Source organism: Hyperolius riggenbachi, chromosome 4 (genome assembly GCF_040937935.1).
Source record: "Hyperolius riggenbachi isolate aHypRig1 chromosome 4, aHypRig1.pri, whole genome shotgun sequence".
In the NCBI taxonomy this organism is placed as follows: Eukaryota; Metazoa; Chordata; class Amphibia; order Anura; family Hyperoliidae; genus Hyperolius; species Hyperolius riggenbachi.
The window spans coordinates 118123878-118143600 of NC_090649.1; the positions used below are offsets into that span (position 1 = coordinate 118123878).

A 19723-nucleotide genomic window follows, 5' to 3' on the forward strand; every position below is an offset into this window, starting at 1 on the left:
GGTGTCTGTTGGCAGTTCAACGAAGGATCCTGCCGTTTTGGACACTCGTGCCGATTCAAGCATGAGTGTTCCGGCTGCGGGGGGTCACATGCTGCGACAAGATGCTTTAAAAAGAAGGGAAAGTCCTCCGACTTTACTTCAAAGAGGGACGACGCCAGTGAAGCTGCGCGAGATGGAGCCGTTCCTAAATAGATATCCGAGGTCAGAGGTGGCAGAATTTTTGCGTAAGGGTTTTAGTGTTGGTTTTGTTATTCCGAGTTGTTGTCAGTCGCCAGCCCGCGGGCCAGTTAGGAACTTAAAATCTGCTAACGAGCTCCCAGAGGTAGTTACCTGCAAGATAGAAAAGGAGGTAGCGGCGGGCCGCCTTGCGGGCCCTTTCTCTAATTGTCCTTTGGAGAATTTGGTAGTATCCCCATTGGGGGTGGTACCAAAGAAGGAGCCAGGGGCCTTTCGGATGATACACCACTTGTCATTCCCGCGGGGTTTTTCGGTGAATGATGGGATCTCGGACGCAGAGGTGTCCGTGGTATACACATCGTTCGACGTGGCCTTGGGATGGGTTAGACGCTTGGGTAGTGGTTCCTTGTTAGCCAAAACGGACATTGAAGCAGCTTTTAGATTGCTACCTGTCCACCCGGAAAGTTTCCGCTTGCTCGGTTGTGTCTGGAAGGGTGAGTATTTTGTGGACAAATGCCTTCCCATGGGTTGCTCCATCTCATGCGCGTACTTCGAGAAATTTGCTGGTTTCCTGGAGTGGGTGGTGAGAGACATGTCAGACGTACAGTCGATCATCCACTACCTTGATGACTTCCTCTTTATGGGACCGGCGGGTTCCCCTGACTGCGCGTATGCGCTGGCCACTATGCGACACGCATGCGGACGATTCGGGATCCCTCTCGCGGAAGACAAAACGGAGGGCCCGACGACATCCCTGAAATTCTTGGGTATCACCATTGACACCTTAAGGATGGAATGTCGTTTGCCACAAGACAAGGTGACTGATTTGAAGGACACGATTGCGGTGGGGATTCTGGCCAAGAAACTCACATTGAGAGAAGTGCAATCCTTGTTAGGAAAATTGAATTTCGCCTGCAGAATTATGCCCATGGGGCGGATATTCTGCAGGCGCCTGTCCTTGGCAACAGCAGGAAAAACCGCGCCGCACCATCGCATTCGGCTGAATGCGGAGTTGCGAGCAGACCTGCGTGTGTGGTCTGTTTTTCTGAGCGACTTCAACGGGAGATCTCTTTGGCTGCAGGAGGTGGTGAGCAACTTCGATTTGGAACTCTTCACTGACGCTTCTGGAGCACACGGTTTCGGTGCATTCCTGGCGGGTAAGTGGTGCGCTGCCCATTGGGATGAATCGTGGGTGGAGGCGGGGTTTACATCGAATCTGGTCCTGCTAGAATTGTTCCCTATTGTGGTAGCGGTGCGTTTGTGGGGTCGTCAGCTGTCCAACAGGCGCATCAGGATTAACTGCGATAATATGGGAGTAGTGGAAGCGATTAATCACTTCTCTGCGTCGTCCCCCCCTGTTATATGTTTGATGCGGCAGTTGGTGCTGGAGTGCTTGCGTTTGAACATATATGTTTTTGCTGTGCACATTCCTGGGGTTGAAAATGTCATCGCTGACGCGTTGTCTCGATTCCAGTGGGACAGGTTCCGGGCGGCGGCCCCAATGGCGGAGGAGCATGGGGTGCCCTGTCCAGTGTCGATGTGGGGAGTTCCATTCGGGCGGTCTCCCAGTTGATCAGCAGATCCCTATCGGAATCATCATGGGCGGCGTACACGGCTGTATGGAACACGTGGGACGCCTTGATGACCCAGGTGGGAGGCTGTCATTCTGATGATGACAGGCTTTGTTTACTATTGTATTTTGTGGGAAACAGTTTCTCGGAAGGGGTGTCAGTGTCGGCCATGAATAAAAAGGTTGCAGCGCTGGCTTTCTGGTTTAAGTTACGAGGGTTTCAGGATGTAACAAAAGATTTCAGGGTCAGGCAGGCATTGAAGGGTTACAGAGCGGGTTGGGTGCAACGAGATTCCAGGCGTCCGGTAACATTTGAACTGTTGGGTAAACTGGTGGGAGCCCTCAGCGGCCTCTGCGCATCTGAATACGAGGCTAGTTTATTTAAGACTGCATTTACCTTGTCCTTTTTTGGAGCATTCAGAGTAGGCGAGCTGGTTAGCCCAAATAAGCACAGAGTGGGAGGCATCCTGGCCCCGGACGTCGCGTTACAGGAGGATTCGGTTAGCATATTGCTTAGGCGTTCGAAAACGGACCAGGCAAGCAAGGGACGTTCGGTCTCCCTGTTCCGCATAGGTGGCCCTCTCTGCCCGCGTGCTGCGGTTGAGTCGTTCAGGGCAATTAGACCCCCAGGAGCTATAGCCTTCTTAGCGCATGCGAATGGTATCCCTCTGACCAGATTTCAATTCACTGCCATATTCCGCAAGTGTTTGGCGTTTATCGGTTTTCCCCCGGCCGAGTTTGCCTCCCACTCTTTTAGAAACGGGGCGGCTACTGAAGCATCGCGATGGGGGTTGAGTGAAGAGGTGATTAAGAAAATTGGGAGATGGGAGTCTGTCAGGTTCAGGTCCTATGTTCGCCCACATTTAGTTTAGGCTAGGGCCGGGTTATTGTGGATTAGCATTCTGTAGTTTGTTTTGTTCATTTCAGATGCACAGATCCTGGTCTGGATACTTGGACATTCTTATGTTGCATGGGGAGCCAAACGGGCCGACATGAGACCGGAAGGTCGGCAGCTTGGCTTTCCGCGAGACCAGGTTTGTATCAGGTGGCTAGGTTTCCCGGGGATGATCTGGTCAAGGGTCCTACCCGAGTTACACAGGTTTGCTAGGCTCGACAGAGCCCCTGATATATTGGTCCTGCACGTGGGGGGCAATGATCTGGCTTCCAGATCTACCAGGGCCATTTGTAAAGATATTAAATTCGACTTTCTAAGGATTAGGTCGTTTTTTCCCAGCACGATCGTAGTATGGTCGGACGTGGTGGCTCGCACCACGTGGAGATTGGCCCGGTCGGTTCAAAAAATCAACAAGGCCAGGGTAAAGCTCAACAAGGAGGTGTCCAAGTACGTGATTAGGAATGGGGGCCTGGCCGTCAGACATAGGGAATTAGAGGAGGACATTCACTTATTTTTGAGGAGGGACGGAGTGCACTTAAATGCAATTGGGACGGATCTTTGGGCCCTAGGAATTGAAGAAGGGATCCAGAGAGCCTTGAGGTTGGGGGCCTCGCAGGCATAAGGAGTCATGCCAGCTTGTGGTGGAGGGGTAGGGGGCTCCGGAGGTGGGATCTATTTGTCGGGGGATTTGCCACAGGGCAAATTCCGGAGGGTTACGGATCGTCGGTGATTACCAACCAGGTGGGCATGCAGCTGTCCCCGAACCGGTGAACGCGGTGGGGGCCGGTCACAAGGCTGCATGCCAGGTTCAAGCTTTTGTTTTTAGAGGTACCTCCGGACCCCTTACCTCAGCTCTCTTGGAAATGTTATTTTAAGATGTTTTCTATGTTCTTGTTTACTTTGGTGGTGTTAAATAAATGGGCTGCTTTGGCCTAAATTTATCCAAATGCCGAGGTAGTCCGTGTGTTTTTTGTAGTGTTAAGAGGGTCAGGGTGGGGGGTAATTGGGGGTTCAAGGTTTTAAGGGCATAAGCTATACCTCTATCAAGAATGGGGCCGGGAACTGTAGTGCAGCGGAGTGTGCAGGGCCCCCACATGATAGGGTAGCTTTACTGGTGGGAAAGGGTTAAGTGTTGGGTGGGGAGGAGCATGGGTTCCCGGGCTTTGGAGCTGTCAAGGGGGGGTGGAGGAAGTTAATAAAAGAAAGGGGCGGAGTCTAGCCCTCTCAGCGTGCGTAGGAGAGAAGCTCCCTCCCTCCCTCCCTGTCATGTTACTGTGTTCTTTTTCTTTAGGTGAAGTTTTCTGTCATTGCAGCCGGAGGGGTAGGGGGCTCCGAAGGTGGGATCTATTTGTCGGGGGATTTGCCGCAGGGCAAATTCCGGAGGGTTACGGATCGTCGGTGATTACCAACCAGGTGGGCATGCAGCTGTCCCCGAACCGGTGAACGCGGTGGGGGCCGGTCACAAGGCTGCATGCCAGGTTCAAGCTTTTGTTTTTAGAGGTACCTCCGGACCCCTTACCTCAGCTCTCTTGGAAATGTTATTTTAAGATGTTTTCTATGTTCTTGTTTACTTTGGTGGTGTTAAATAAATGGGCTGCTTTGGCCTAAATTTATCCAAATGCCGAGGTAGTCCGTGTGTTTTTTGTAGTGTTAAGAGGGTCAGGGTGGGGGGTAATTGGGGGTTCAAGGTTTTAAGGGCATAAGCTATACCTCTATCATGTGTAGTCTACTCCTCAATCTCTTTCTCCTCTCCTGCGTCCTGTTTGTCCACTGTGATCAACGGAATTCTCCGTCCTCCATTTTGAAAATGGCCATTACCACATTACTTCCTGGTCAGCGCACTGTTAAACTAGAGCCATAGGGAAGCATGGACATTGCAAACAAATGGACATTGCATTGCACATTCAGTTGTAACTGACAGCAGCTGGTATATTTCAGTTCTGACAAAATATTGTCAGAACTGGAAGGGATCACTGTAAGAAGAAAATGGTGAGCTTCTGAGAGGAACTGATGGCGAGGTAAGTATGTAATATTCATTTGCAGGTACATCACGTGTTTATATCTTAAATAATTTTTCTCTGTTCAGGTTCCATTTAAGCAGGGGTGCAGCTAAGGTTTATGTGGCTCCAAACAGAAAGTGATATGTTTCCCCCCTCCATGTGTTGCTCATGACCCCAAACCAGCACCAAGTCTCACCACTCTCCTGCCAGTCGCTTAGCTCCAGTCACCATGGTTACTTCTGGCCAGCGCCTCTGATGTTATGAGAGGCACCGGCCAGAAGTAACCGTGGTGACCGGCGGAAGAGGAGCAGCGGGATTTAGCGCTGGATTGGGGCATGCAAGTTACGGCAGAAAGGGTCGGGAGTCATGGAGCACAAGACAGCCGCCAGGAACAGGTAGGCCCCCTCTAAAGTGAGGCCCCAAGCAGAGGCTTGCCTTTCTTGTACCCTGGCGGCACCCCTGCCTTTAAGGTTAGGCGTCGGGGTGGATTTAGGTTTAGGCATCGGCAGAGGTGTGGTTATGGTTAGTCATAGGTAGAGGGAGGGTTCTATTTAAGACTAGGGTTAGGTCTAGTTGTAAAAAAAAATCAGCATTATTTACCAATATTTTGCTATCGTAATTCCACTTTCAAAATTCAACGATGTACTACTAACCAAGATTGGGGCCCAGGTTTCCCTGGGCCTTTGCTTCGTGTACGCGTTCTGGTTCTCTGTAATATAACTAGCACTAACATTGTGGGGTGCTGGAAATGGAGGGTGGAGATGCAGCAGTTATGCCCTGCTCCGCCTCTTGTGGGGTGTGGCTGGGACCAGGTGTGAGATGCTGAACAACTTGCAAAACGTCTTCCAGCTGACATGGAAACTGCTGACAGCAAGACAACCCAGCACTACACTCTGCTGTAATAGAGCTTTTTATAATACAGTATAATCTCATTATTGTAAACTCTGATACAGTAAGGATTTGGGTATAGTAAACTAAGTGTCCGAGTCCCAGCCAAGTCCCATTACAAGTATATGGGAGTAACGACTGGTGTTGTAAATCCTGATACAATAGAACTTATGTTATAGTAAACCTGTTTTTTTGACCCCTTAGTTATTCTGTATTTAGCTATAGTGAAAAGTGGGCAGGCACATGCGTCATACTTCAGTCAGAGACCTCTAAGCTGTAAGCGGGATTGTAGCCTGCTCATTATCTACACACTACTCTGGGCCAGCATGGATTACCACAAAAAAAAAAAAAAAAACAGGCGGTGAGACTTAAGCTTCCTGTGTAAGCGGCTTCTTCATTACTGAGGGAATTGCTTGTCATCTGGAACTTGCTTGTGCCAGGCGGCTCTGTACTGAGAGTGTGCGCTCACGTATGCGCAGCACAGAGCCGCCCATCTTCACAGGCACTCAGGGACACAAGTGCTTCAGCAGCCAGGCGGCTCTGTACTGAGAGTGTGCGCTCACGCATGCGCAGCACAGAGCCACCCATCTTCACAAGCACTCAGGGACACAAGTGCTTCAGCAGCCAGGCGGCTCTGTACTGAGAGTGTGCGCTCACGCATGCGCAGCACAGGGCCGCCCATCTTCACAAGCACTCAGGGACACAAGTGCTTCAGCAGCCAGGCGGCTCTGTACTGAGAGTGTGCGCTCACGCATGCGCAGCACAGGGCCGCCCATCTTCACAAGCACTCAGGGACACAAGTGCTTCAGCAGCCAGGCGGCTCTGTACTGAGAGTGTGCGCTCACGCATGCGCAGCACAGGGCCGCCCATCTTCACAAGCACTCAGGGACATAAGTACTTCAGCAGCCAGGCGGCTCTGTACTGAGAGTGTGCACTCACGCATGCGCAGTACAGGGCCGCCCATCTTCACAAGCACTCAGGGACACAAGTGCTTCAGCAGCCAGGCGGCTCTGTACTGAGAGTGTGCGCTCACGCATGCGCAGTACAGAGCCGCCCATCTTCACAAGCACTCAGGGACACAAGTGCTTCAGCAGCCAGGAGGCTCTGTATTGAGAGTGTGCGCTCACGCATGCGCAGTACAGAGCCGCCCATCTTCACAAGTACTCGGACTCAAGTGCTTTCTCGAAGCGTAGTCCACCAGTTTGTCATATAACTTATAGGTGACAGCGCTGGAACAAGGAGACTGAGAGAGAGGACCAGGAAGGCTTTCTGAGATCCAGAGCCCTCCCTCTCCATAGGGGAGTGCTGGATCTGCACTGTATCTGAACTTTTTCCTATTTTTTTTAATTCACTTCAATATTTTCTTAAAGGTTAGCTGTACTTACATTTATTTTATACAATTTTTTTATTTTTTTTTAAAGATCTGATCCAATATCCAGTAGGCCACTGTGGCAAGGGGGCAAATAATTAATATCAGGTAGAATTTTTTACCCACATCTATATGCTGTGTACATAGCTAACTTATATTGTATGTACAATGTTCAACAGATTTTTTTTTTTTTAGAAGATTGAATTTATCAGCAATAATAACTGGGAGAGGCTTTGTAAAATGGGAATATTTACCATCAGCATATGCCCTTTACAAATGATTTACTGTGAAATTAGGAATTTTACATATAGTTCAGTCACCATATGGGTTTGGGTACGTACAGACATACGATAACGATCGTTCGTTCTAAACGACGAACGATGTTAAAGGAGGTATCGGCCGATGATCGTTTGAAGAAAGGCCACTTTGAACATCGTTCGTGTACGAACGATCTTGGAACGAGCGTTGCGTGCGCAACATGATGTATAAACTGATTTCAAACACAAGTGTCAAAAAGAACTGTTTGAGCATGTGCAAAGCTTTGAAAAAGAACGATCAACGACCGATCGTTGTACAGACATTACTTTTTTAACGATGGTCGTTGGAAAAGATCTGGCAGAATGGATCGTTCTTTACCAACGACATATCTCGTTGGTCGGTCGTTTTAATGATCGTTCGTGCACTTTTTACAAACAATCGTCGGGCAATGCCGTCGGTAACGATCGTTTTAAACGACTATAGTCGCATGTCTGTACGCACCCTAAGTCTGAGGCGCTGCTCTTATTTTTGTATGTTACCTTTTAGCTCTCCAGTGCATTCATTCTTCAAGGCAAACTAAAATGAAGCAAGAACTGATGACACTACTGATGTTGATTTATTAGAATCACCATTTACATGTAGCCACTGAAAATAATGAATTGCTACAGAACATTCATAAATCTTAGTGACCAATGACATTCACATATTGTCCTTAGCGACCAATCACATTCAAATTTCATGTTTTTTGTTTTTTTTTTATTGCGGATTAGAGAATGACATGTTACTGATTGCAAGCAACAAACATACACTGGCCACACAACACTTTGTACAATCAATCTATTTTTTGATCACGTAGATGTCATTCTACACAGGATAGGCTGGCAAGAACGCTGGAGGCTGGCAAGTACAGGGAGCCTGGCAGGAACAGGAGAGGCTGGCTGGCAGGTACAGGGAGGCTGGCAGGAACAGGGGAGGCTGGCTGGCAGGTACAGGGAGGCTGGCAGGAACAGGGGAGGCTGGCAGGGAATTCTTCAGTGTGGCATTTTCTCAGCAGCTGTGGAAGGAGCAGGCGCTGAGCAGTTCTGTAGGAAGAAAGACGGGTAATAAGAAGTCATTCTTTGTCAGAAAATGTCAACTTTTGAATTTCTCATGTCTAACAATAAAGCCTGTTTTACACCTGATTTTTGCCTTGCGTTGGGATGCGATTCTCCTGCCATATTCCACCGCAATGCAACAAAATAACAAACATATGACCCTGCGGCAGAGTGGCCAACAGGGTCATATGCATAGCGATGCCCCCCCCCCCCCCCCCCCCCCACACACACACTCAGTGACAGTACATCACTGCAATTCCCGTTGGTCCGCACATTCATGCCATGACACACTGGGCTCCATCATTTTACACATAGTGCGTTGCCCATAGACTTCCATTACCCCAAACACCATGCGTTAAGCACAGTGCTTGCGGCACCGCACTGTTGCCCTTGCATCCGATACTTCCGGTGCACTGCAATGGACTGCAATAAGTGTGAAAGTCTCCATAGACTTTCATTGCTTTTGCAGGCCCCTTGTGGTAAAATAGGGTAACACAACGCAGGTTTACCCTGCTAGTATAAAAGGGGCCTCAAGTAAAGCTCTAAGATCCCTGGTAAGTTAAACTTTTTTTTTTCACTTTAGGTACCCTTTAAAGTGTTCCTGAGACACGGAAAAAAATGGTACTTAAAGTAAACTTGAGATGGGTAACAAAAAAAGTTTTATACATACCTGGAGCTTCCTCTAGCCCCCTTCAGGCTGATCGGTCCCTTGCTGTCTTCTCATGCTTTCTGGATCCTCCGCTAGGCGGCCTAGTACCGATCAGCCTGAAGGGGGCTAGAGGAAGCCCCAGGTATGTATAAAACTTTGTTTTTTCTTTTACCCATCTCAGGATGTTAACTTTAAGTACCCTTTACCAACAGGCTGTGCTACAGGAAAAAGTCCTGAGTTACAAGCATTATCTGCATACTAAGGAATTATGATTTTTTTTTTCCAATGTTGTAAACAACTTACAAATTTGCAAATGGTTGGCAAATAATGCCAGTAATCAACAGAATTTTCATAGTAAAATATGAATTAAGTTGCTAGATAGAAATACAGTAGCATTACCTGACGTGGTAGAGCATTTATTCAGTGTGGACACAGCCGCGTAGTATGACTTCCCCAGGAAATCCTCCATTGTGCTTTTTTGGTCAATCTCTAGCAAGCACTGAGCAGAGTCTTTAAAGAGAAGGTCCTTTCCTTCCCTGGAGCCGAACAGCTGAAATGTATGCTTCTGGGTTCCATTGGACCCAAAAAGTTCCTGAAAGAGTTCAAATAAATGTTCATTTATAACAGACAATTGTCAGGACAAAATCCCGCCCCACCTACAGCTGTGGATTCCACAACAAGAAAGTAAAGCTGCACAGGCAGTACCACGTTGCCAAATTTCTAATAAGAGATAAAGTCTGACTAGCTTACACTTGAAGTAACATAAAAGCTCAAAAAGAAAGAAAGTTGGTTGCGACCTCAATCGTTACAAAAAAAGAGGAAAAGATGTATTAGTGCGAGAGTATCAAAATCGCAAAACATAATCCCTACTATAAAACCGTTAAAACACGATCAAAGGACTTGGGGTGGAACTTAAGGTAAAGAGAACCTGTAATAAAGAAAAGTGCCCCAGGGGGGAACTTAGCTTAAAGAGACACTGAAGCGAAAAAAAAAATATGATATAATGAATTGGTTGTGTACTATGAATGATTACTAGAAGTTTAGCAGCAAAGAAAATATTCTCATATTTTTATTTTCAGGTATATAGTGTTTTTTCTAACATTGAACAATTCTATAATATGTGCAGATTACACAACACTCAGCATTCAAAATGATTCTTTCAGAGCAGTCTGTGAACTAATGACATCTCCTCTGGCAGAAGAAAAGTAATTAGTTCAATAACACTTGAGATAATAAAAGTCAGATAACAGCCCTCTCCACGACTTTGAAAGTCGTAGAGCTTAAAGGGACTCCGAGCTCTGAAAAAAAAGGAAAGTTGTACTCACCAGGGGCTTTTTCCAGCCCAGTGCTGGTCGGGAGGTCCCACGCCGGCGTCCTGGCTCCTCTCCTTCTCCCCGCTCCGGAATGGCTGGCAGGCCGCAGCCCGGGCGACACTCTCCCGAGTGTCGGGCTGCTTCTTCCGCATATTACGCGGATTCCGTCACACGCCGGCCGCCTCGCGTCATCACGGCGGCCGGCGTGAAAGTACTGCGCATGCGCGAACGAAGCGCGCATGCGCAGTACTTTCACGCCGGCCGCCGTGATGACGCGAGGCGGCCGGCGTGTGACGTAATCCGCGTCATATGCGGAAGAAGCAGCCCGACACTCGGGAGAGTGTCGCCCGGGCTGCGACCTGCCAGCCATTCCGGAGCGGGGAGAAGGAGAGGAGCCAGGACGCCGGCGTGGGACCTCCCGACCAGCACTGGGCTGCAAAAAGCCCCTGGTGAGTACAACTTTCCTTTTTTTTCAGAGCTCGGAGTCCCTTTAATTGCTTTTTTGCATAGAGATAACAACTGGAGTTTCTTAACTCTTCCTGTACTGGAAACAATTAGACTGATGTATCTGATCTTAATGTTTTATTTCTTAGCTGTACTACACATACAAATCATAATATCATAATTTTTTTTTCGCTTCAGTGTCTCTTTAAGAGGGGGAAGCCTCTGGATCCTAATGAGGTTTCCCCAGTGCAGTACCAATCAAGTGCTGGCTCACTTGATCAGCAGCAGATGGCGATATTTACCTTTGGGATCCAGTGCAGGCACAGTACATAGGCAAACGCAGGGGGGGGGGGGATTACAGCTGCCCGGAATCCCCCCTCTGACCAGGGCCGGTGCAGTGTCTGGGGACAGGCACAAGTTGAGACACCAGAATGTCTGCAGGTATGCTGCAGCTCACAGCTCTGCCCCTTTCTTTCCATGCTACAGTTGACTTTGGATGAAGCAGCAGGGTGTGTACACAGCATGGAGCAGCTCTGGGGAACTTAAAGGAATACTATCGATTCACGTATTTTTTTCAATTGACACAGGAATTGTTTGGGAAGTGCTGCTAAGTACTGGTGTATACATTTTAGTAGCAACTTCTTTGTTTACTGTTATCAATATACATTCAAACTTTACTGACGCCAAAACTGACGGCTGACTGAGCCATGAGGAGAGGGGAAATTCCCTCACACTTGATCAGTGAACTCTATGGGTAGCTCTGTGTGTGACAGAGAAGAGAGCTCCCAACAGCTGCAGCTCCTGTGTCCTGTGTTTCTGACTGAAGTGTCTGAAGAGAGCAAAGGAAATGTAACTCATTGTCACAGCTTTTTCATATTGTTTTTGCTTTCAGAGTTTGATATGTTTGATATTTGCTTTCTGTAGTCTGATATGCAACTCTGGCTGTGCATTGAAGCAGACACCCCTTCTGCAATTGATTTGTCCCAATGTAGCTAAATCCTACCCTCAATAAATTACAGCTTTTGCCTCTAATATTTAACATGAAAAGTAGAAAAATGTTTACACAGCTACTTAGCCATTATTTGCACACTGTCATTTTAGAACACTTGGGTATCGATAGTATTCCTTTAACAAAGTCAGGTATGAGCACAGCCCTGTGCCCTGCAGTGTGAATGCTTCACTTCACTTTTCCTTTCATTACCAATGTTGGCTGTCCTCATTATTATCTGTATCCAAACTGCTCCTGATTGATCCTGTTGTCAGTCGGGAAATTTCATTATGTGTACCCAGCATGATGTCCTACCATATTTTTATACTGTATTGTGCATGGATGAGGGAGACCTTTCAGGAATCCCCCTTTTGAAAATCCTGGGTTTGCCCCTGCAGTACTATGTTCCCCCTCAAGCTCTGGTGGAAATAGTCAAGCACGGTACGCACCACGGTGCAGGCATCTTGCGCCTGCACAGTAGAGCGGACCCGATCATGCTCAGCTATTTTTGTTGGAACTTGGCTATTTCCTACTAGCCGCTTGTAAAGCATGGCGACCACTCGGCAGGTCGGCTCTTCTGCACATGTGCGAGCGTGCGTGGCTGGCCACACACCCACATCATAAGGCACATACTGCACCTGCGCAGGCGCAGTACGTGCCCGGTAATGTGGGCGTGCGGCCGGCCAAGCGCAGACGGGTCACCATGCTTCACAGGCAGCCAGCAGGAAGCACTGGAGCTGTGGGGATGGACTCAGAAGACATATAGGGGCTGGAAGAAGCCCCAGGTAAGTAACAATTGTTAAAGGACCACTATCGCGAAAAAAATAGGTAGTTAAAATTTGACAGAACCAACCGGTTTTGGACCAGTCCATCTCTTCATGGGTGAGTCTCAGGGTTTTTTTTGTTTTCAACAGCATGTCCTGAACAGCAGTTTAATTGGGAAAATAGTAAGATACCAGCCAGTCTCCCTACTCACTTGCACACTATTTTGTTACTTAGACTTTGCAACTGCTGTTCAGGAAATGCTGTTGAAAATAAAGAAAACCCAGAGAATCCCCCATGAAGAGATGGACTGACCCAAAACCTGTCGGTTCTGTCAGATTTTAACTGCCTACTTTTTTCGTGATAATGGTCCTTTAATCTGTTTCACCTCCTGAGTCCTTAAAAAACAGAAGGTATTTGCGATTATTCAGGTTGGAGTGAGCTCTGAGGTGTCCCACAATGCTTCACTGCTGAATATGCAAGTCATCCTTTTATGTCCCTGAAAGCTAAACACACCTCCAGAACTGCTGGAATGCAATGATGTGTCAGCTTGTTAATATTATTATATTGCAGGTGACTCACAAGCAGTAGTTGTCTTCTCTCAAAGTTGAAGTAATTCTGTCGACACTGATTAGTTCCATTCCATATACTATATTCATTTCAAAGGGTCAATCGCATCCATGTAAAAAGGCCCGATTAAATTTGGGTCCTGGGTGAAGCCGCTAGTAGAATATCGGCAATACTGCTAATTTTTCACTAAGGCTTCTACTTCCTCCTTACAGTAATCCTCCCCCAGCTCCTCCTAAATCCAGCCCTACTGTAAACTCTTCACATAACACTAGCTGTCCCCTCTTTACATAAATTCAGGCACCAGCTATATCCGGCGCCCAAATTGAATCCCGGGGGCCACTGTAGCTGCAATAAACATTGCGGTCTACAGCGGGGCCCAAATTACCTGCCTTTCAATAATTGCCCTAGGGGCATGATTGTTTAAAATGAATATCCATACTTTGTGCTGTACGGCAGAGATACATCTGCGGGCATCAGAATAATAAACTTCATGTCACCATTCCAAGGCCAGGCAATTGGCGCACACACTCCTTAGGATGCGGCATATACAAACCTACTCCTTTTCAGTGATAAACCTGCCCTACCACCAAACATATACTGTAGCAGGGATCAGCATGCAGTATAGTCCTGGGTCGACCCGTCCTCTCTAGGCTCTGCCCACCAACACATTTTGCCCATTCAATGGCCACATCAGGGTTTAATAAAAGCTCCTTATTGGCACTTGGCAAGAGGACTACCAAGATGCCAGCGATCATTGACATGGCGACTTAGATTAATGAATGGGCACTGTATTGCCATTCATTCATCTAATGGTCAGTGACGAGTATCAGCGTAGGAGCGAGTGGCAGCCATCTGCCGCAACAGACGAATATCTACGTCTCTAAGCAGGAACTGAAGTCCTGCGGGACTTACTGTAGATATACCATCTGTAACCACATAAGTGGTTAAAGTACTGACTGGCCCAGTAGCTATATCCCTCCGTAAGTAATTAGTTGCACAAAGCAGTAAGTATTGTAACTCTGAAATAATTACATGCAGTAATCAGCAGACACACACACCCACTAGGCATTGTGTAGTCAGCCAAGCTGTGGATTGCTTATGTTATTTCTGTTCATGAAACAAGATAAGTAATAAAAAATGACAAGAGAACCTTTGTAATCTATAGACCGAAACGACAATGTACTTACTTGCTGTTTTGTGACAATCCTTAAAACAGTGTTTCTTTTGTCTGGACGAGTGACGACAGCATGTGCCGGTACCTCTGCCAAGTTACAGGCCTTATATTCACTGACTGAGGACCGAGACCCATCCGGACACAGCAGCTCAAAATCATTAGGCTTAAGATTTTTTGCCCAACCCACCGGATTTCTCCCTGGAATATGGTAACATACAAGAGTGAGATATGACAAGGTACTGCTATTATAACAATGACCACTGGCAGAAACCATGGCAGAATTATCAGTCTGGATGATGGGATTTTAACATTGATTTTGCTTGTCCAGTAAATAAGGCTAACCTGCACTGCTATACTGTCAGATAGTACTAACCACTTTGCTTTTTGGAACGATATACTGAACAATAACGCCAGTTGTAAGTAATCTGGTGTTGGTCATAAAGAGAATCCGAAGACGTGTCGACAAAAGCTGTTTAGGTAATACCATTAAAGCACATCGGAACTGGATGCAAACCTGGGACTTTTCCAACCCCGTCCCTGTAATCTGTCAGTTTCCTCGGCTTCTTCGCAGTCCCCTCCATTCTCCCGCTGTCAGCTCTGAAATTCCTGTGGTTTGGAGCTCCACTGCATATGCGAGTTCCCATTTGTGTGTGCTCCACGATCACACAATTGATGCCGGGAGCGTGCAGCACATGCACTTTATTCTTTTGAGAACCGGAGCCCCAGTCACAGAAACCTTGGAGCGGAGGGGGAAACGGAGGGAACCCAGAGGACACTGAGGGACCTAACAGACTATGGGGGGCTGGAAGAAGTCCTAGGTAAGCTAAAATCCCTAGTTTTACATCCAGGTGTGCTATAATGACTGGGTGTACAAGATTTCCTTGCAAGCTTACGGAACTTTAAAGAGAATCTGTATTGTTAAAATCTCACAAAAGTAAACATACCAGTGCGTTAGGGGACATCTCCTATTACCCTTTGTCACAATTTCGCCGCTCCTCGCCGCATTAAAAGTGGTTAAAAACAGTTTTAAAAAGTTTGTTTATAAACAAACAAAATGGCCACCAAAACGGGAAGTAGGTTGATGTACAGTAGGTCCACACATAGAAAATACATCCATACACAAGCAGGCTGTATACACCCTTTCTTTTGAATCTCAAGAGATCATTTGTGTGTTTCTTTCCCCCTGCAGCTATCTTCCACTGAAGTGTCAGGCTGTTTCTTCCTGCAGAGTGCAGACAGCTCTGCCTGTATGTAATTCCTTAGTATGTGAAAGCCCAGCCAGCTCAGAGGAGGATTTATCCAGCTTGTAAAAGATAATAGAGCAGAGAGAAGCTGCACTAATCTAAATAACACACAGGCAGTGTGCAGAGAGGGGCCTGGAGGGGGGAGATGCATCACAGAACCACAACACTGAAGAACTTGGCAGCCTTCCAGACACAGGCTGACAAGTCTGACAAGAGAGAGATAAGTTGATTTATTACAGAGATGGTGATAGTAGAACGTGCTGCAGTAAGCCAGAACACATTAGAATAGCTTTTGGAACTTGTAGGATGATAAAAAACAGGATGCAATTTTTGTTACGGAGTCTCTTTAAGGTTCTTCTTCAGGCAAGAAACACAACTGGATCAGAATTGTATACAGCTATTTCTTATATGCACACATTTTTATAAGTTTCTTCAGGATACAGAGGTTTGTGCATGTAAGAAATAGCTTTATAAGGTTTTATTTCAGTTCTGTTCCAAGCCTGGAGAACATTTGAAAGCTTGATAGGAAATCTATAGGAAATCTTGTACAGTTAGTCAGATTATTATCTGATTTCCTATAGCCTTTATATGAGCAGACATTAAAACGGAAATTATCTTATCGGGGGCTTCCTCCTGCACATCATAGTGTATGCCCCTCTCTCTGTTCTGCCCCCACCGGCTCTGTTAAGTGACAACTTTGGCCAAAGTCGTGGGCCATTGCACATGCATGGCCCCACCGCACACTCGTTTGCGTGCTCATCACCGTAAGCGTTCTGCGCACGCACTATTCATTCTTTCAAGAACTGCATGCGCAGAATGCTTACGGCGATAGGCGGAAGAGCGAGATGGGTGAGCAGAGGGGCATGCGCACTGGCCTACGACTTCGGCCGAACGGAGCCGGTGGGGGCAGAACAGAGGGAGGGACTTCATCAAATACAAGGGGCTTGAGCAAGGCCTAGGTAAGTTAATTTTCTCTGTTTTAATGTCTGCTCAGGGTCCCGATAAAGTGAACATGAATTCTTGCACAGGACAGAAGGAAAACATAGAAATGCACCCTGTATGTACAGTATTTAGAGAGTTTAGCCAGTCTAATTCCCCCTCATCTGTGACTAAGCGCAAGTTGAAATTTGATCCCTAAGCTGTTTCAGCTGACTGCCACGGCAGAGAGCTAATTGGTAAACACAGAGTGTTCAAAATTTTTCTGCTTCTATGAAAGTAGGTAGTAGACACACATCCTGCAATAAATCTGCATTGTATCAGTTGTAAGAAAGAAATGTTTTTCTTTAAAGGCTATTATCTGTTGCTCACCCTTTAGAGCATAGAGGAAGTTCTGAGTTCAGGTCCACTTTAAGTGTGTTACATAAACAACTTTTGTTTTTGTCTTTGTATTCAAACAGGTAACCCGTTTCTCTTTCACAATTAGGCATGGGTGAAATATGTGAAGATGTGACTGCGGTTAGAGAAGGTTGTATCAAGTAATGACTCAGGAAGGTAAATATGAATGAACTTCTATATTACAGTTCTTCAGTGTGTGTTTTGTCTAAGCCAATGAGTTAAAATACCAAATAATCGATTGTAATTCTCAGTTTTAACTCTGTAAAAGGATAAAACGCCCATAGATGAAAACTTATGCAAGGTGTTTTGGGGTCAGTTTTGGCTGCTTTCATTGTAGGGCCCAGTCAGACTATGCATGCTGTGCAATGTACGCATGTTACAATGCATTATGAATGCATTCTAATGTGTGTGTATTGTGACATCTTTGCAGCCACTTTATAAGCCATTATTCTGCTAATGTTATCCAAAACAGACTTAAAGGATACCTGACCCGAGGCAAAGATAACTTAGGTAAGCACAGAGGTATGTTAATGCTGGATCCACACGCCTCTGTGCACTGTCTCTTCCTCTCCTCATTCCCCCGGCTCCTGTAAACTGTTTTTGAAAAATGTTTGGCTTAAGTTAACTTGGTTATTATAGCTACATAGGGTTGTATTTGTACAGTGCTAATTGCTATAAAGTTGTCAGTGAGGCGGGGCCTATAGGAAAGTGTGTAGCAGTCATAGGTTCACAGATTATACAGAAAGTATATGTAGAATCTTGTCAGTGTTCCCCAAGGCGTACGAGAGGAATCGGCGCAGGAGACTTGGGCGCAGGATACACACTGTATGGCTTATCCTACTCCTGCACAAATTCCCATTGTTTTTAAATACTATTCCCCCTCCAGGCCGCCATGGATGGTAGGGAATGAAATAATTCGGCTTCCAACAATTGCTGACGGCGCTGAAGTTACTCACTGCTGCGCCCAAGTCTCGCTGGAATGGCAGTGTTTGTTCCCCGAGACCTGTGCTCTATTCTTGGCATACATTCTTACATAGTTATACCATTTTTCTTACCCTCTGTGTTCTCAAATACAGTGGTGTGCTTTACGAAGGCAACATCACCTTTCTCCACTAAACACCTAAACAAAGAAGTTTCAGTTAGCATAATTGCAGTTAAACACATTGTAAAATAAAAACTACAATTCCTTTACCTTTACACAAAAAAGTTTCATTACTAAGGAGGAAAGGACGGATTCAACCCGAGGGAATTTCCATGTGATGAGGCCGGAAATGCCTCATTACTTACAGTGAACCATCTGAGTGATCTAAACCAGTGCAGATAATATAAATAATGGGCTGCAATCTGCACTGAGGCAGGTGACATCATCATCACACCATTTGCCTTATAAATAATTTCATGATGCCTATAAGGGACATACAGGATCATGTGTATGCTGAAAGTTATAGACCTATGTCGTTTGGAAGACTGCAAAAGTAAAATGCAAAATTAGTCAGTCCATCCCAAAATTCTACAGCTCCAATCCAAGACCCAAGAATTAAAAAGAGAAGCTGTGACTGGGGGGTAATTACCTCAGGAGGGGGAAGTCTCTGTATCTTTTAGAGGCTTCCCCCTGTCCTGCTCCGTCCCACGGTGGTCTCACTTGGCCGCTCTGAACAGTGGCCATGTAAATATTTACCATCCAGGCTCCAGCGCAGGTGCAGAAGGGGCTCTCAGCTCGGAATCAGACGAAAATAGCCGATCCCAGTCGTGTTGCTCTACTGCGCAGGCACAGGCATCTTGCGCCTGCACAGTAGAGCGTACCCGATTGGGATCGGCTATATCCATCTGATCCCAAGCCGAGAGCTGCTACTGTGCCTTCAATGGAGCCTGGGAAGGTAAGTATTGCAGGCGCTATTGCGTCTGCGCCACAGCCTGACAAAATGTCGCTGTGGCTTACGAGAAGCGCAATGAGACCACCATGGGAGGGAGAAGGACGGGGGAAGCTTTGTTAGGATCCAGAGGCTTCACCCTCCCAAGGTAAGTACCCCCCCGGGGCACTTTTAAAAGTTACAGAGTTACTCAGGACCTAAACTTTTCCACATGGCAGAAGGAAAACAAAGGAAAACCCACCCGGTTTGTATTTAGAGCTAACAGACTGTCTAATTCGCCCTTATCTGCTAGTAACAAATCACTGTAATTTGAGCTGTCACCTCTGTCTGATTGGTGTCCCTGTGTGCTGATTCTGACAGGCTATATAGAAGTACAGGGGGTTAACTCTGTATGTGCTTCCATAAAACCAGGAAGTAACTACAATCGCAGCAGCACTGAGGAGCTCTGAAAGTAGTAACAAAGAAATGTTTTTTGTAAAGGATATTATGCATTTGCTTATCCATACCTCCCAACTTTTTGAGATGAGAAAAAGGGACACTTAAGCCATGCCCCTGCCACACCCCTGGCCACGCCATCATCACGCCTCTAGTCACGCATACCATAAAGATTTCATAAGAAACATATGTTGTTTTATAATTCAAACCACACTGGTCCTTTCTATCCTGGTTCATTTTCCGTCATAGTAACATTTTAAAATTAGTAATATATCAATTTAAAGGCTGAGAATAAAGTTTAGAGTCAATCAAACATATTTTTAGTAGAGAAATATTTATATTTACATAGAAAGAGGGACAAAGTCCTGAAAGAGGGACAAATGAGGAGGAAAGAGGGACAGAGGGACAGGGCTACCAAAAAGGGACTGTCCCTCCGAAAAAGGGACAGTTGGGAGCTATGGCTTATCTTTTAGAGCCGAGAGGAATTCCTGGGTTTAGTTCAGCTATAAAGTGGACCTGAACTCCTGCACAGGATGGAAGGAAAACATAGAGAAATGCACCCTGTATTTATTTAGACAGTTTAGCCTGTTATAACACACTTGGTTCGAGACGTATTCACAGAGGTCTAGATAGAACGTAGTCAAAAAACAAAAGCTAAGGTCATACACGTGAGATCAGATGGCTGAG

At 46.4% G+C, this 19723-nt stretch overlaps 2 protein-coding genes and 1 long non-coding RNA gene across 7 annotated transcripts in view; 1 reads left to right on the plus strand and 2 right to left on the minus strand.

Moving 5' to 3' along the window:
* Window positions 1-5397, minus strand: part of LOC137571405 (protein PFC0760c-like) — a 41617-nt gene extending 36220 nt beyond the window's left edge. For 2 of the 3 annotated variants that reach the window (XM_068280440.1, XM_068280437.1), the window contains exon 1: window positions 5296-5397. The gene's annotated coding sequence lies outside the window, so the exon portion shown is untranslated. The remainder of the gene's footprint in view (window positions 1-5295) is intronic. The other variant, XM_068280441.1, reaches the window with a different exon arrangement.
* LOC137571406 (uncharacterized) overlaps window positions 1-19723 on the plus strand; it is a 69004-nt gene that overhangs the window by 26498 nt on the left and 22783 nt on the right. Inside the window, exons 1-3 of one of the 2 annotated variants that reach the window (XR_011031355.1) lie at window positions 5452-5540; window positions 14194-14387; window positions 16793-16886. This is a non-coding gene — a long non-coding RNA (uncharacterized lncRNA). Of the gene's footprint in view, window positions 1-5451; window positions 5541-14193; window positions 14388-16792; window positions 16887-19723 lie in introns of those variants that run through there. The other variant, XR_011031354.1, reaches the window with a different exon arrangement.
* Window positions 7774-19723, minus strand: part of LOC137571404 (serotransferrin-B-like) — a 68096-nt gene continuing 56146 nt past the window's right edge. For both annotated transcript variants that reach the window (XM_068280436.1, XM_068280435.1), the window contains exons 14-17: window positions 17786-17850; window positions 14165-14349; window positions 9300-9492; window positions 7774-8239 (exon numbers count right to left, since the gene is read on the minus strand). In XM_068280436.1, the coding sequence (XP_068136537.1) occupies window positions 8205-8239; window positions 9300-9492; window positions 14165-14349; window positions 17786-17850 (478 nt within the window). In that variant the 3' untranslated portion in view covers window positions 7774-8204. The remainder of the gene's footprint in view (window positions 8240-9299; window positions 9493-14164; window positions 14350-17785; window positions 17851-19723) is intronic.